This window comes from Ranitomeya imitator, chromosome 3 (assembly GCF_032444005.1).
Source record: "Ranitomeya imitator isolate aRanImi1 chromosome 3, aRanImi1.pri, whole genome shotgun sequence".
NCBI classification, from domain to species: domain Eukaryota; kingdom Metazoa; phylum Chordata; class Amphibia; order Anura; family Dendrobatidae; genus Ranitomeya; species Ranitomeya imitator.
In genome coordinates, this window is record NC_091284.1 from 425,336,426 (window position 1) to 425,354,662 (window position 18,237).

At 42.2% G+C, this 18,237-nt stretch overlaps 1 protein-coding gene across 2 annotated transcripts in view; it reads left to right on the top strand.

Annotated features, from left to right (window-relative positions):
- The window catches only part of USP32 (ubiquitin specific peptidase 32), a 347,736-nt gene that overhangs the window by 314,230 nt on the left and 15,269 nt on the right, over positions 1–18,237 (top strand). For both annotated transcript variants that reach the window (XM_069757228.1, XM_069757227.1), the window contains exons 28-30: positions 1,071–1,157; positions 9,990–10,110; positions 10,975–11,166. In XM_069757228.1, the coding sequence (XP_069613329.1) occupies positions 1,071–1,157; positions 9,990–10,110; positions 10,975–11,166 (400 nt within the window). The remainder of the gene's footprint in view (positions 1–1,070; positions 1,158–9,989; positions 10,111–10,974; positions 11,167–18,237) is intronic.

Here is an 18,237-nt window from a genome sequence, read left to right on the forward strand (position 1 = left end):
CAGTAATAATAGACTGACTCTGGTTTCTTTACTTTCTACAGCAAAGTTTTCTGACAATGCTTTGATCGGAGAAAAGATCATTGTAAAGGGAGGGGAAGGATATGAGGTGTAACATCACCTTTTGCTTATGGTAGATCCTGGGTTGCCGAAAGAAATGTTACCCTTCATTGTAATCCTGTTTGTGGTGATAATGAAACAGCTGAAAGATTTTCTGTACAGAACAGGATCTAAGTGTCTAATTTTAAGGCCGGGGTCACACTTGCGAGTGCAGTGCGAGAAACTCACGCAGGTCTCTCGCTTCAATACCGGCACTCGGGACCGGAGCGTTCAGCTACATAGAAATACATATAGTCGGCGGCAGTGCCGGGTATTGATGCGAGAGACTCACGCAAGTTTCTCGCATTGCACTCGCAAGTGTGACCCCGGCCTAAGGCCTCCATACACATTTGTTCTAAGTCAGCCAAACCCCACATCGGTGGGATTGTCCAGCAATCTATTGTCTATGGGGTCTCCCAACTTGAGATATAGGTATGTCCGTTTTAATTTAGTCACCCAACCCTTTTGTTCTCTGGTGGATTTCTGCATTTTTTTTTAAATCTAGATTGTAGATTTATCAAAATAATAAAGGACATGAAGGAACCTCTGCATAGGATTGAGTTCACACTCTGCAGAGTTGCGTTTCACAGAACATAGCCTATGCCCTTGTAACAGAATAAAACACAGGGACTTGTGCTGTGACGTGTGCGGCATATTAGTGCTGCAGATTTACCCAATTTATTCCAGTTTCTCAGCATTGCCTGGGGTGAAACCTGCAGCACCGTCCACGTGAGGATTTTCCTATGGATTTGCAGTGAAATCCACAGTGGAAAAAGTCCGCTACATGCTAGATGTGGAGTGTATGGAAATTAATAAAGCAGACTTCAATGGCACATCTAAGCACGAAAGGCAAAAGGAGACATTCGAAAGTGTCCTTCCTGCACAACGTGTCTGCAGCCTCTTGGTTTTTCTTAGTATTTTGAAATGAGATAAAAATGCATCGCATACCATTAAACTAATCTTGTCATTTGCAGTGATGACAGCATGGGGTACCAATATCCGTTCACACTCAGAGTGGTGCAGAAAGATGGTAATTCCTGTGCATCATGCCCATGGTACAGGTAAGTAATGTTGTGCTAGAATAGTATGGAAGACACTTGATTTGTATGTAAAATATTTATCTGACTTGATCACAAGGGACAATTTCATTCCACCTTTCCATCCACCTATGCACTGGCTGTATGCTGTAAAGAACTTTTTATTGTAAAAAAAAATAAAAAGTAACAGTTAAAGGGGTTTTCTGGTCACAAAACATTAGCTGCTGAGCCCAGTGATTGGCTGCAGTTGTCCCATGTGCTGAGTGTTGTCACACCACTACTGCAGCCTGTCAATAAAGAAAGGACATAGGGCTGTGGTGAAGAGGCAGCACTGGAGTTGTAGAGGGTTGGTCAACACTTGAGTTTATTATTCTACTCTTTGGATGCAAAGAGCAATAATAAAACACCTTTAGGCTATGGGCACACGTTCAGGATTTTTAGCTTTTTTTCACGTTTTTCAGCCGTTTTCCGTGGAAAAAAACACTAAAAAACTGCTTACATAAGCATCCCATCATATTTAATGCATTCTGCATTTTTTGTGCACATGCTGCATTTTTTTCCGCTTCAGAAACACATTCTGGAAAAAAAATGCAGCATGTTCTTTCTTTGTGCAGAATCGCGGCGATTCCGCATACATAGGAATGCATTGATCCGCTTACTTTCCGCACAGGGCTATGCCCACCATGCGTAAAGTATGCCCACCATGTGCAAAGTAAGGCGAACATGTGCGGATGGTACACAGTGTCTGGAGGAGAGGAGACTCTCCTCCAGGGACTGGGCACCATATCTTGTGTAAAAAAAAAATAAAAAAAAATAAAATAAAAAATAGTTATATACTCACCTTCTGGCAGCCCCCAGATCCAGCCCAGGCCTTAGCGATGCTCCCGCCAGCTTCTGTTCCCAGGGATGCATTGCAGAAATCACCTGGATGACGTAGCGGTCTCGCGTGATGCTACGTCATCTGGGGTTATTGTGGCAAGGCATCACTGGGAACGAGAGTTGCTGGGAGCATCGCGAGGAGCGGGAAGGCTGCGGGGGCCATCGGAAGGTGAGAATATCACGATTTTTTATTTTTAAAATATCTTTTTACTATTGATGCTGCATACGCAGCATCAATAGTAAAAAGTTGGTCACACTTGTAAAACACTATACTTGACAAGTGTGACCAACCTGTCAATCATTTTTCCAAGCGATGCTACAGATCACTTGGAAAACGCTAGCATCTGCAAGCTAATTACGCTTGTAAAAGGCTAGTGTTTAGCGGGAAAGCGCATGCCAATTCCGCATGCTTTTTACCCGCGGCTGGGAGTTGCAGAATTGCCGCGGCAATTTCAGCTGCAATTACGGACGTGTGCACATAGTCTTAATCGGGACAACTATTAAATAGGACAGTGGTGTGAAACCTCATGACCTTTTATCCAGCTCTCAGGCAGATTCTCAGGGACCACAGTGGTTAGATTCGCAGCTGTATTTCGACGGCCACCGGATCATTAATTTCTTCTTGCTCTCTGAGCGTGCGCACGCAGTGGTCACTACTGAGCATTGAGGCCCATGCAATGAAAGATTATGTCCTGACATCAGTGCCAAGGTCTGGACGTACTTAGTGGGCGAAGTTATCTTGTAATTTATACGGCCCCTGAAGAATGGTATAAATAATGCAAATGGCCCTTGTTTTTGCAACTGTGTTGTAACTTCTGTACTCAATATTTGGCAGTTCTATATGAAACTTGAGACACTCACATGTTCTTCTTCCAATGTAGTGTACTTATTTATGTGCACTATATGTCCTGCTGGTTTCATTGCCACACAAGTACAGACAAAAAAAAACGCATCAACTTGTAGCCAAACATTTTTGTGGTCCAGGACTTAACATAAGCAATATAAAAGTTGTTACAGTTGTGCTCAAAAGTTTACATACCCCTGCAGAATTTTGCTTTCTTGGCCTTTTTTCAGAGGATATGAATGATAACACCAAAACCTTTTCTCCACTCGTGGCTAGTGGTTGGGTGAAGCCATTTATTGTCAAACTACTGTGTTTTCTCTTTTTAAATCATAATGACAGCCCAAAACATCCAAATGACCCTGATCAAAAGGTTACATAGCCCATTTCTTAATACCGTGTATTGCCCCCTCTAACATCAATGACATCTTGAAGTCTTTTGTGGTAATTGTGGATGAGGTTCTTTATTTTCTGAGATGGTATGTGAAGAAACCAGAGTGTATCTTAATTACCCAGACAGCTATGTTTTTGCAAACCAATAAGAACTGACTTTTCATCTGTATATTGGCTTGTGGATTTAAGGCTATGTGCACACGTTCAGGTTTTTTCGCGCTAAAAACGCTATAAAAACTCATTAAAAATGCATACATTATGCATTCTATCATTTAGAATGCATTCTGCATGTTTTATGCACATGGATGCATTTTTTTCCGCAAAAAAAAAAACGCATTGCGGTAAAAAAAATGAGCATGTCCATTATTTTTGCGGATTTTCTGCGTTTTTTCCCCGCAATTCTATGCATTTGGGATAAAACGCACAAAAAACGCATCAAAAACGCGAAAATAAAGCATGCATATTTCTGGCAGAAATGTCAGTTTTTGTCAGGAAAATTTCTGCCAGAAATCCGGACGTGTGCACATACCCTAAAGGTACCATCACACTCAGCGACGCTGCAGCGATATAGACAACGAGCTGACCTAAACTAGATCGCTGGAGCGTCGCTGTTTAGGTCGCTGTAGAGACGTCAAACACAGCAACTCCAGAACGATGCAGGAGCGATCCAGTGACGTAACGGCGACTCACTTCTCGTTCTTGCTGTTGTTAGCTCCATGTCAAATAGCCGGAGTGTACCGATCCGACACACATCTAGGGGCCCTATGCTCGTTGCTGGCGTCGTTGCTTTTGATGTCAAACATGACGATACACGCCGACCTGGCGACGAAATAAAGTTCTGGACTTCTAGCTCCGACCAGCGATGGCACAGCGGGATCCAGATCGCTCCTGCGTGTCAAACACAACGAGATCGCTATCCAGGAAGCTGCAACATCACGGATTGTTGTCGTTCTCTTTGCAAAGTTGCTGAGTGTGATGATACTTTAAGTGTTTGTCTGGTGGTTCAAGAAGACAGACTTGCCAACTGATATACTTTTTAACATACTGTGTAAGTCTGTAATAGTGACTTGTACATAGTGTGTGTTTATCTTTGTTTATGAATGTGTGCTGATATGCTAATTGTACATTGAAATCTGGAACCAGCTTGGTAACTTCTAAAGCAGAGAGGGGAAGACTGTGAAAATAGATTGAATGGTCAAGTAGTGCTACATGATCACATCACCATTATTTACTTTATCTTGATGTTGGACTGAAGGACACTGGGTAATTCTAAAAATAGCTTACATGCCTTGGGTATAAAAAGGAAGAGCTGTTGATGTTGAGAGGGCCTACATTACAGAAGTCATGGCAGAAACCCTCTTCAGGATCTAAGCTGAGAGTACATCGGACCCAGCTGCCAGAACACAGGACTGCTCTCGGATATCTCCCTACGCTTGTCGTTACCTCCTCTCTGCGTGTCTACTACAGATGGAGTAGCAACCCTGGGAGCTCTGATGTAACATCTTCCATTATCTTGGCAAGTCAGCGGAAGGGTGAGGCCCTTTAATGTGCACCATCTTGGTGTAATTGCTGAGATTGTTCTGTTTGCTATGGTGTGTTGTGGTTCAATAAAGTATTGCCACACTGTTTTACCTTAACACTATGTTGTCTGTGTAGTGTATTGCCCACTGGGAGATAGAGCGGGCGTTCAGTGGTATGAGCCCTGGTCCATGCAGTCTTGCTAAAGACTGCCGGGCCAGCAGACTAGAGCACCCACTGACCCACTTTCTCCACAGTAAAGCTGCCCACTCTTCTTGGCAAATAGCCTCCAGTTCCTGTAAATTCCTGGGCTGTCTAGCATGAACTGCACGCTTGAGGTGTCCCCCAGAGTGGCTCAATGATATTGAGGTCAGGAGGCTGAGATGGCCAATCCAGAACCTTCACTTTGTTATGCTGTAACCAGTGACAGGTTGACTTGGCCTTGTGTTTTGGATTGTTGTCATGTTGGAACATCCAAGTATGTCCCATGTGCAGCTTCCGGGCTGATGAGTGCAAATTTGCCTCCAGTATTTGCTGATAACATGCTGCATTCATCTTTCCTTCAACTTTGACCAAGTTTCCTGTGCCTTTTGTAGCTCATACATTCCGAAAACATCAGCGATCCACCTCAGTGCTTTACATTAGGAGTGGTCTTCCTTTCATCATAGACCTTGTTGACCTCTCTCTAAATGTAACGTTTATGGTTGTGCCAAAAAGTGCAATTTTGGTCTCATCACTCCAAATTACTTTGTTCCAGAAGTTTTGAGGGTTGTCTCTGTTCTGTTTTGCATTTTGTAGGCGAGATACTGTGTGGCATTTGCGCAGTAATGGCTTTCTTCTGGTGACTCAACCATGCAGCTGATTTTTCTTCAAGTGCCTCCTTATTGTGCGTCTTGAAACAGCCAAACTGGTAGTTTTCAGAGAGTCCAGTATTTCAGCGGATGTTATTTGTGGGTTTTTCTTTGCATCCCGAACAATTTTCCTGGCAGTTGTGGACAACATTTGTATTGGTCTAGCTGATCGTGGTTTTGTTTTTACAGAGCTCCTGATTTTCCTTTTGTTAATCACATTTTGACCGCTGCTGACTGGCATTATCAATTCCTTGGATATCTTTTTGTATCCATTTCCTGTTTTATACCGTTCAACTACCTTTTCCCATAGTTCTGTTGACAATTCTTTTGCTATCCCCATGACACACAATCCAGAGATCAGTGGCTGGATGAAAGATGCAAGAGTCTGTCTGGATCCCATAAACTCACTCAGCTTTTATGCACACACACTGATAACAAGCAAACAGGTCACAAGTGAGGATGTTACCTTTAGTAGCCATTCAAACCCATTTGTGTCAACTTCTGTGCTTGTTATCAGGCCAAAATCACCAGGGTATGTGAACTTTTGATCAGGGTCATTTGGATGTTTTGGGTTGTCATTATGATTTAGAAAGAGAAAACACAGTAATTTGACAGTAAATGGCTTCAACCCAACCACTAACCATGAGTGGAGAAAGAGTTTTGATGTTATCATTCATATTTTCTGAAAAAAAGGCCAAGAAAGCAAAAATTCTGCCGGGGTATGTAAACTTTTGAGCACAACTGTCTATTAAAAGGCAACTAGAAATCACAAAAACACTGATGGGTCTAGGAATATAAATTTGTGACAGTCCTTTATATCCTCCACACAGTACTAAATCAGTCACAAGGATTTATGATTTATTACAAAATCCAAGAAATCTGCTCCAGAGACAGTGAAGGCACCAGGTCTCTTATCTTGTATGGATATTGGGACAATAACATTAATCAGCATGATCTGCCACACTCATCCAGTAAAGGAAATTAGATATTAGCCAAATTAACCAGTTCAAGACTGGGCCATTTACCCCTGTTTCTGACTACGCACATTTTCGACTTTCTGTTCATGTGGTTTAAAGAGCTTTAAAAATTGTTCCCCTTTTTTTGTTTTCATGATACATGGGCCTTCATTTTATGTCACTGTCACATTCTTTTTCCTGCTGTTGGGCGATATTAGTGGAAAAATAAGTGAAATACAGTGGGGCAAAAAAGTATTTAGTCAGTCAGCAATAGTGCAAGTTCCACCACTTAAAAAGATGAGAGGCGTCTGTAATTTACATCATAGGTAGACCTCAACTATGGGAGACAAACTGAGAAAAAAAAATCCAGAAAATCACATTGTCTGTTTTTTTAACATTTTATTTGCATATTATGGTGGAAAATAAGTATTTGGTCAGAAACAAACAATCAAGATTTCTGGCTCTCACAGACCTGTAACTTCTTCTTTAAGAGTCTCCTCTTTCCTCCACTCATTACCTGTAGTAATGGCACCTGTTTAAACTTGTTATCAGTATAAAAAGACACATGTGCACACCCTCAAACAGTCTGACTCCAAACTCCACTATGGTGAAGACCAAAGGGCTGTCAAAGGACACCAGAACCAAAATTGTAGCCCTGCACCAGGCTGGGAAGACTGAATCTGCAATAGCCAACCAGCTTGGAGTGAAGAAATCAACAGTGGGAGCAATAATTAGAAAATGGAAGACATACAAGACCACTGATAATCTCCCTCGATCTGGGGCTCCACGCAAAATCCCACCCCGTGGGGTCAGAATGATCACAAGAACGGTGAGCAAAAATCTCAGAACCACGCGGGGGGACCTAGTGAATGAACTGCAGAGAGCTGGGACCAATGTAACAAGGCCTACCATAAGTAACACACTACGCCACCATGGACTCAGATCCTGCAGTGCCAGACGTGTCCCACTGCTTAAGCCAGTACATGTCCGGGCCCGTCTGAAGTTTGCTAGAGAGCATTTGGATGATCCAGAGGCGTTTTGGGAGAATGTCCTATGGTCTGATGAAACCAAACTGGAACTGTTTGGTAGAAACACAACTTGTCGTGTTTGGAGGAAAAAGAATACTGAGTTGCATCCATCAAACACCATACCTACTGTAAAGCATGGTGGTGGAAACATCATGCTTTGGGGCTGTTTCTCTGCAAAGGGGCCAGGACGACTGATCCGGGTACATGAAAGAATGAATGGGGCCATGTATCGTGAGATTTTGAGTGCAAACCTCCTTCCATCAGCAAGGGCATTGAAGATGAAACGTGGCTGGGTCTTTCAACATGACAATGATCCAAAGCACACCGCCAGGGCAACGAAGGAGTGGCTTCGTAAGAAGCATTTCAAGGTCCTGGAGTGGCCTAGCCAGTCTCCAGATCTCAACCCTATAGAAAACCTTTGGAGGGAGTTGAAAGTCCGTGTTGCCAAGCGAAAAGCCAAAAACATCACTGCTCTAGAGGAGATCTGCATGGAGGAATGGGCCAACATACCAACAACAGTGTGTGGCAACCTTGTGAAGACTTACAGAAAACGTTTGACCTCTGTCATTGCCAACAAAGGATATATTACAAAGTATTGAGATGAAATTTTGTTTCTGACCAAATACTTAGGCCATGTTCACACGTTCCTGATTTCCCTGCTGTTTTTTCTGCACTAAAAACCGCAGCTCTTGGCAGAAAACGCAGGTGCGTTTTTTGGTGCGTTTTTTTTATGCGGTTTTTAGTGCGTTTTTTATGCAGTTTTCTCTGCAGAGTGTGTGTGTTTTCTAGGAAGTTTTTTTAGGGTTAAAATGGCTGAAAATACCCTAACCCTACCCCTAACCCTAGCCCTACCCCTAACCCTACCCCTAACCCTACCCCTAACCCTAACCCTAGTTCTAACTGTAGTGGGGGGAAAAAAACAATTCTTTATTTTTTTTATTGTTCCTACCTATGGGGTTGACAAGGGGGGGGGTCATTTACTATTTTTTTTATTTTGATCACTGAGATAGATTATATCTCAGTGATCAAAATGCACTTTGGAACGAATCTGCCGGCCGGCAGATTCGGCGGGCGCACTGCGCATGCGCCCGCCATTTTGGAAGATGGCGGCGCCCAGGGAGAAGACGGCCGGACGGACACCGGGAGGAACGGTAAGTATAAGGGGGGGAGATGAGGGCACGGGGGGGGGGTGGCATCGGAGCATGGGGGGGTGGGATTGGAGCACGGGGGGGGGCAGCCAGACTCCGCCCACGCACTTCCTGCTGCAGCGGTTCTGCACCACAAACCGCAGAAAACCCGCAGATATATTTTTGATCTGCGGGTTTTACTGCGGGTTTGACCTCACAATGGAGGTCAATGGCTGCAGAACCGCTGCAGTTCCGCACAAAGAAGTGACATGGTCCTTCTTTTTTAACGCAGCTATTCAGCGCGGCTTTTTTAAGTGCATTTCCGCATCATGTGCACAGTGGTTCCTGTTTTCCATAGGGTACATTGTACTGTACCCTGCATGGAAAACAGCTGCGGACCCGCAGCGGCAAAATCACGGCGGTTCCGCAGTAAAAATCGCACTGTGTGAACATGGCCTTATTTTCCACCATAATATGCAAATAAAATGTTAAAAAAACAGACAATCTGATTTTCTGGATTTTTTTTTTCTCAGTTTGTCTCTTATAGTTGAGGTCTACCTATGATGTAAATTACAGACGCCTCTCATCTTTTTAAGTGGTGGAACTTGCACTATTGCTGACTGACTAAATACTTTTTTGCCCCACTGTAAGTATCTGTTTTCCCATTTTCACCATGTTTCCCTTTTAACTGGGACTGGTATACTAGCCCCAGTTGCAGGGGAAATGCAGCCGTCTGTCTTTTATGACCCAGCAGGTCCTGTTGCCTTTGTATACATAGCACTCACAGTGCCATCAGCACTTCCTATTACTTTGTGTACACAGTGCTTCTTTAGTTCTGTGTATACAGCAATGGAGAAGATGCAGAGTGTAGTAATCCGTCCCTGCATTCTCTGTGGGGACTTCAGTAGTCTCTGTCAGCCAGATCCCCACTTCAGAAGCTAAACAATTGTGTGTATCTGCGCTTCTGTGCAGTGACTATTTAGAACATTGCTGTTGAGTAGGAGCAAGATTGCCTGGACATCCAAAGTCTATGGGGAGTTCGGAAGCCGTTAAATATATACTTTGGTTTCAGCTGAGCCATCTGACAGATGTACTTTTTTTTTCTCATGTTAAACAGCTCATACCATACATCTTGGCAATTGTCCGATTTTGAGATAAGTTAACAAAGGACACATCTGTACTTAAAAACAAGATGCTTACAACTGATACAGTTCCAATATTCCTTATTTTTTAATGTTGTCCTTCCCATTGATTTCAATTTAGGTTTTGCAGAGGATGTAAGATTGACTGTACAGAAGACCGTGCCTACATTGGTAATGCTTACATTGCTGTAGATTGGGATCCCACAGCTCTACATCTTCGTTATCAGACATCACAAGAAAGGGTAAGGAAAAGGAAATCATGTTAGGCATCTATAGAAGTGGGCATGGATTTCAATTAAAGGAGTTGTACACATCAAGAGACTTTTTTTCTCCTTAAATGCATCTAAAATCTCTTTAAAAAAATTAGGGCACTGTGTAAAATGTAAAGAAAACAAGAATGTTGCTTGTCATGGCTGGTGGGCTCACGTGAATCTGCAAATTTCTACTCTAAGTACGTCAATTTTTATAAGTATATTCTATATAGTAATAATGCAGTCTAAATTTAAAGCAAGGAGAGCAGAGACCAATCCCGCCACTGAAACAGACTTAACTTTTGGGAGTCAGGCTGGTCCCTGCTCTCCGCATTTTCTCCTTACATTGTGCACTGACGGTTCACTCACCAACACATGCTCAGTAGAGTAAACCGGCATCACTGATGACGCTTTGTCACAGGGCGGGGACAGAAGCTGCGCAAAGTGATCAAAGCTTCTGCCCCTTTCTGTTTGCGTATCCCAGCATACACTGGGGATTCTCAAGCAAAATGTCATCAAGCCGTAAGTAAAAAAGCAAAAAAAAACGTAAGCAGTTAGAATGGTAGGGACTTTTTAATTAAAGTTATATTAGAAAAGTGATTAGATTAGTACAATAAAGACCACCACTTTAATTAAACCTTATTTAAAAAAATAATTTTAGGCCAAAATGCATGTATTTAAGTCAAAAATTCTCACCAGTTGTGGACAACGCCTTTAATATTTTGCATTGAGCAGTTCTGGGAAGGTCTATGGTTCAGTCTCTCTTCTTTCTTTTTTTTATTTTCATTCATACCATTTATGTATTATACTCCAAAAATTTCCATGTTTTTTGTTTTTTTTTGTTCCTCTGTACAGATTGTGGAAGAGCATGGGAGTGTTGAACAGAGTCGTAGAGCACAAGCAGAGCCCATTAACCTGGATAGCTGTCTCCGCGCCTTCACCACTGAGGAGGAATTGGGGGAAGATGAAATGTACTATTGTTCCAAATGTAAAACCCATTGTTTGGCTACTAAGAAACTTGACCTTTGGAGGCTCCCTCCAATTCTGGTACCATTTTATATTCTTATTTTTCATGAATATTTGCAACAATAATTTTAATGCTGTACATAGCTATCCTCCCCTGACAAAATAACAAATTCTATGGGTAATATACACATCTATATTTTTGTGTGAGTATAGTTTGCCATTTTTTTTTTCTTTTTTAGATCATTTTTTGATGATGGTTTCTTCATGAATTCCACCAATCACCAATGTTATTATATTTTAGTTATCTTTTGCTGTTTTATTTGTTTTTGTAAATAGTTTCTGTGAAATAGGACTGCAGTGTTCTCCTCTAACTAATACAGGCCAGTGACTCTCTATACTGGGAATTGTGAAACATTGGAAATTAAACACAAGACTCATATAACCTATTGTAAAGAACCATGTGCATTCAAGAGGAAGACCTCTTTGGGTCTTAATTTTTTTTATGAAGATTTAAAAATGGCCTTTACTGCAAAATCCACATTAAAAATACATCCAATACTCTTTGAAAAGCTTCCTATTGGTTTTACTGGGAAATGTTCAAAATAATGTAAAAATACAGCACTGTGTGCACTAAAGTAGCTGTCCAATCAAAATCAGTCGGATACTTATTCAAAGAGTATTTGACTAGGTTTGTGGTGTGGATTTAGGAGCAGAATCTATTTCTAAATTCTCTTTAAAGATCTCCGTGAACTGAGCAGAATCTATTTCTAAATCCTCTTTAAAGAACTCAGTGAACATGAAAGTGATGATTGTAGAAGGTAAGATTCCTAGTAGAATTTCACCTTTCAGAAATGTATGGTATAAACTTTCAGCATGCCATGTCATAGAAAGCAACACCCCTTTAATATTTAGTGTAGTTCCTAGATTGCGGTCCTTTGACCAAAAAAGTTTGTGTAAACCCTGCATTAGAGCTTATAAAGAATTCTGGCATAATTTGTGCAAAAAAAACATCTTTTCTGATGCTCACAAAATTTATGCTATGTTCAAACACTTTTTACAACTTTAAAATCTGTACAGCATTTCCTAACACAATAAAGCAAGTGTGAACAGGTGCAAGCTGCAATGACTACTTTATATACTAATAAAAGACTACGGCAACCTCTGTATGTGCGAAGGTGATGTGCACACATTGAGTATTTGCTTGCAGAAATTTCTGCAAGGTTTCTACATCTCTTGGCAGGAAAACCGCTGCAACAAAAAAACGCGGTTTTGCTGCGTTTTTTTGCCTAGTTTTTGTACAGCAGTAAAGGCTTTTTTGAGTGAAATAAAGATATTTTTTAAAATGTTTTGTGTTGTAATTTCTTGGTTCAACTCCACCTTTTTCATGCTGATGCAGTGGCATCAGGATAATGGGATTAGGGCTTGGTGTCGGCAGCTGTCATTGATACCTAGCCCTAGGTTTAGTAATGAAAAGGTGCCAGCCCGACACCCTCATTACTAAAGGCCCCTTCACATTAAGCGACGCTGCAGCGATACCGACAACGATCCGGATCGCTGCAGCGTCGCTGTTTGGTCGCTGGAGAGCTGTCACACAGACCGCTCTCCAGCGACCAACGATGCCGGTAACCAGGGTAAACATTGGGTAACTAAGCGCAGGGCCGCGCTTAGTAACCCGATGTTTACCCTGGTTACCATCCTAAAAGTAAAAAAAACAAACGCTTCATACTTACCTAACGCTGTCTGTCCCCGGCGCTCTGCTTCTCTGCACTCCTCCTGTACTGTCTGTGTGAGCACAGCGGCCGGAAAGCAGAGCGGTGAAGTCACCGCTCTGCTTTCCGGCTGACCGACGCTCACAGCCAGTGCAGGAGGAGTGCCGGGGACAGACAACGGTAGGTAAGTATGTAGTGTTTGTTTTTTTACTTTTAGGATGGTAACCAGGGTAAACATCGGGTTACTAAGTGCGGCCCTGCGCTTAGTAACCCGATGTTTACCCTGGTTACCAGTGAAGACATCGCTGGATCGGTGTCACACACGCCGATCCAGCGATGTCAGCGGGAGATCCAGCGACAAAATAAAGTTCTGGACTTTGTTCAGCGACCAACGATCTCCCAGCAGGGGCCTGATCGTTGGTCGCTGTCACACATAACGATTTCATTAACGATATCGTTGCTACGTCACAAAATGCAACGATATCGTTAACAATATCGTTATGTGTGAAGGTACCTTTAGTCGATAAGTAAACACAAACAAACTCACACAAAACAGCACACACAGTGTCACCATCCTATGTAGGAGCATTAACAGAAAGAACATACATAGGCTGTAACTAAACAGTAACTGTTATTTTTAACCCCTTAATCCCATATGACATACTATCAAGTCAAGGTGCCCTGGGACTTAATTCCCAGTGACTGGATAGTACGTCATATGCGATCTGCAGCGCTCACGGGCGGAGCGTGGCCGGGTGTCAGCTGCCTATCGCAGCTGACATCCGGCACTACGTGCCAGGAGCGGTCACGGACCGCTCCCGGCACATTAACCCCCGGCACACCGCGATCAAACATGATCGCGGGGTGCCGGCGGTGTAGGGAAGCATCGCGCAGGGAGGGGGCTCCCTGCGGGCTTCCCTGAGACCCCCGCAGCAACGCGGTGTGATCACGTTGCTGCGAGGGTCTCCTACCTTCCTCCCTGCAGCAAGGCCCGGATCCAAAATGGCCGTGGCATCCGGGTCCTGCAGGGAGGGAGGTGGCTTACCAAGTGCCTGCTCAGAGCAGGCGCTTGGTAAGCCTGCACTGCTGTAAGTCAGATCGCTGATCTGACAGAGTGCTGTGCAATCTGTCAGATCAACGATCTGTGATGTTCCCCGCTGGAACAAAGTAATAAAGTAAAAAAAAAAAAAAAAAAAATTAACACGTGTAAAAAAAAAATTAGAAAAAAAAATTATTCCCATAAATACATTTCTTTATCTAAATTAAAAAAAAAAACAATAAAAGTACACATATTTAGTATCGCCAAGTCCGTAACGACCCCACCTATAAAACTGTCCCACTAGTTAACCCCTTCAGTAAACACCGTAAGAGGAAAAAAAGAGGCAAAAGACAACGCTTTATTATCCTACCGCTGAACAAAAAGTGGAATAACACGCGATCAAAAAGACGGATATAAATAACCATACTACCGCTTAAAACGTCATCTTGTCCCGCAAAAAACGAGCCGCCATACAGCATCATCAGCAAAAAATAAAAATTTATAGTCCTGAGAATAAAGCGATGCCAAAATAATTCATTTTTCTATAAAATAGTTTTTATCGTATAAAAGCGCCAAAAGAGAAAAAAATGATATAAATGAGGTATCGCTGTAAACGTACTGACCCGAAGAATAAAACTGCTTTATCAATTTTACCAAACGCAGAACCGTATAAACGCCTCCCCCCAAAGAAATTTATGAATAGCTGGTTTTTGGTCATTCTGCCTCACAAAAATCGGAATAAAAAGCAATCAAAAACTGTCACTTGTCAGAAAATGTTACCAATAAAAACGTCAACTCGTCCCGCAAAAAACAAGACCTCACATGACTCTGTGGACCAAAATATGGCAAAATTATCGGTCTCAAAATGTGGAGACGCAAAAACTTTTTTGCTATAAAAAGCGTCTTTTAGTGTGCGACAGCTGGCAATCATAAAAAACGCTATAATAGTAAATCAAACCCCTCTTCATCACCCCCTTAGTTAGGGAAAAATAATAAAATTAAAAAAAAATGTATTTATTTCCATTTTCCCGTTAGGGCGAGGGTTAGGGCTAGGGTTAGGTCTAGGGTTAGGGTTGGGGCTAGGGTTGGAGCTAAAGTCAGGGTTAGGGTTGGGGCTAAAGTTAGGGTTGGGGCTAAAGTTAGGGTTGGGGCTAAAGTTAGGGTCGGGGCTAAAGTTAGGCTTAGGGTTGGGGCTAAAGTTAGGGTTAGGGTTGGGGCTAAAGTTAGGGTTGGGGCTAAAGTTAGGGTTGGGGCTAAATTTAGGGTTTGGATTACATTTACGGTTGGGATTAGGGTTTGGATTAGAGTTAGGGGTGTGTCAGGGTTAGAGGTGTGGTTAGGGTTACTGTTGGGATTAGGGTTAGGGGTGTGTTTGGATTAGGGTTTCAGTTAGAATTGGGGGTTTCCATTGTTTAGGCACATCAGGGGCTCTCCAAACACGACATGGCGTCCGATCTCAATTCCAGACAATTCTGCGTTGAAAAAGTAAAACAGTGCTACTTCCCTTCCGAGCTCTCCCGTGTGCCCAAACATGGGGTATCCGCGTACTCGGGACAAATTGGACAACAACTTTTGGGGTCCAAGTTCTCTTGTTACCCTTGGGAAAATAAAAATTTGGGGGGCTAAAAATCATTTTTGTGGGAAAAAAAAGATTTTTTATTTTCACGGCTCTGCGTTGTAAACTGTAATGAAACACTTGGGGGTTCAAAGTTCTCACAACACATCTAAATAAGTTCCTTGGGAGGTCTAGTTTCCAATATGGGGTCACTTGTGGGGGGTTTCTACTATTTGGGTACATCAGGGGCTCTGCAAATGCAATGTGACGCCTGCAGACCAATCCATCTAAGTCTGCATTCCAAATTGCGCTCCTTCCCTTCCGAGCTCTGCCATGCACCCAAACAGTGGTTCCCCCCCACATATGGGGTATCAGCGTACTCAGGACAAATTGGACAACTTTTGGGGTCCAATTTATCCTGTTACCCTTGTGAAAATACAAAACTGGGGGCTAAAAAATCATTTTTGTGAAAAAAATAAAAAATAATTTTTATTTTCACGGCTCTGTGTTATAAACTGTAGTGAAACACTTGGGGTTTTAAAGCTCTCAAAACACATCTAGATAAGTTCCTTAGGGGGTCTACTTTCCAAAATGGTGTCACTTGTGGGGGGTTTTAATGTTTAGGCACATCAGGGGCTCTCCAAACACGACATGGTGTACCATCTCAATTCCAGTCAATTTTGCATTGAAAAGTCAAACGGCGCTCCTTCCCTTCCAAGCTCTGCCATGCGCCCAAACAGTCGTTTACCCCCACATATCGGGTATCGGCGTACTCAGGAAAAATTGGACAACAACTTTTGGGGTCCAATTTCTTCTCTTACCCTTGGAAAAATAAAAAATTTGGGGCGAAAAGATCATTTTTGTGAAAAAATATCTTTTATTTTTACGGCTCTACATTATAAACTTCTGTGAAGCACTTGTTGGGTCAAAGTGCTCACCACACATCTAGATAAGTTCCTTAAGGGGTCTACTTTCCAGAATGGTGTCACTTGTGGGGGGTTTCAATGTTTAGGCACATCAGGGGCTCTCCAAACGCAACATGGCGTCCCATCTCAATTCCAGTCAATTTTGCATTGAAAAGTCAAATGGCACTCCTTCCCTTGCGAGCTCTGCCATGCGCCCAAACAGTGGTTTACACCCACATATGGGGCATCAGCGTATTCAGGACAAATTGCACAACAACTTTTGGGGTCCAATTTCTTCTCTTACCCTTGGGAAAATAAAAAATTGGGGGCAAAAAGATCATTTTTGTGAAAAAATATTATTTTTTATTTTTACGGCTCTGCATTATAAACTTCTGTGAAGCACTTGGTGGGTTAAAGTGCTCACCACACATCTAGATAAGTTCCTTAGGGGGTCTACTTTCCAAAATGGTGTCACTTGTGGGGGTTTCAATGTTTAGGCACATCAGGGGCTCTCCAAACGCGACATGGCGTCCCATCTCAATTTCAGTAAATTTTGCATTGAAAAGTCAAATAGCACTCCTTCCCTTCCAAGCTCTGCCATGCGCCCAAACAGTGGTTTACCCCCACATATGAGGTATCAGCGTACTCAGGACAAATTGTACAACAACTTTTGGGGTCCATTTTCTCCTGTTACCCTTGGTAAAATAAAACAAATTGGAGCTGAATTACATTTTTTGTGAAAAAAAGTTAAATGTTCATTTTTATATAAACATTCCAAAAATTCCTGTAAAACACCTGAAGGGTTAATAAACTTCTTGAATGTGGTTTTGAGCACCTTGAGGGGTGTAGTTTTTAGAATGGTGTCACACTTGGTTATTTTCTATCATATAGACCCCTCAAAATGACTTCAAATGTGATGTGGTCCCTAAAAAATATTGGTGTTGTAAAAATGAGAAATTGGTGGTCAACTTTTAACCCTTATAACTCCCTAACAAAAAAAAAAATTTTGGTTCCAAAATTGTGCTGATGTAGACATGTGGAAAATGTTACTTATTAATTATTTTGTGTGACATATCTCTGTGATTTAAGGGCATAAAAATTCAAAGTTGGAAAATTGCAAAATTTTCGCCAAATTTCAGTTTTTTCACAAATAAACGCACGTTATATCGAATAAATTTTACCACTATCATGAAGTACAATATATCACGAGAAAACAATGTCAGAGTCGCCAAGATCCGTTGAAGCGTTCCAGAGTTATAACCTCATAAAGGGACAGTGGTCAGAATTGTAAAAATTGGCCCGGTCATTAACGTGCAAACCACCCTCGGGGCTTAAGGGGGTTAAAGAAAAAAACGGGAAAAAAAAATTGTGTGGTTTCCTGCATAATTTTAATAACCAGCAGAGAGAAAGCTACGGGCTGATGTTAATATTCTGGGATGGAGCCAATAGCCATAAAGGTTCCCAGGCTATTAATATCAGCTCACAGCTGTTTGCTTAGCCTTTACTGGCTAGTTTACAGGGGGACCCCAGAAAAATATTGACGTAGGGTCCCGCCATAAAATCGAACCAGCAAAGGCTAGGCAGACAGCTGTGGGCTGATATTAATAGCCTAGGAAAGGGCCATGGATATTGGCCTCCTCCAAGACTAAAAACATTTGCTCTCAGCCATCCCAGAAAAGGCGCATCTATAAAATGTGCGAAATCTGGCACTTAGCCTCGCTCTTTCCACTTGCCCTGTAGCAGTGGCAAGTGGGGTTCATATTTGGGGGTTGATATCACCTTTGTATTGTCAGGTGACTTCAAGCCCACAGGTTAGTAATAGAGAGGCATTTATAAGACACCTATCCATTAACGACCCCATAGTGATATTGTATAAAAAAAACACCTAGAATAAAGACCTTTATTGGATATAATGAGAGAGAGACTCCTTTAATGAATCATATT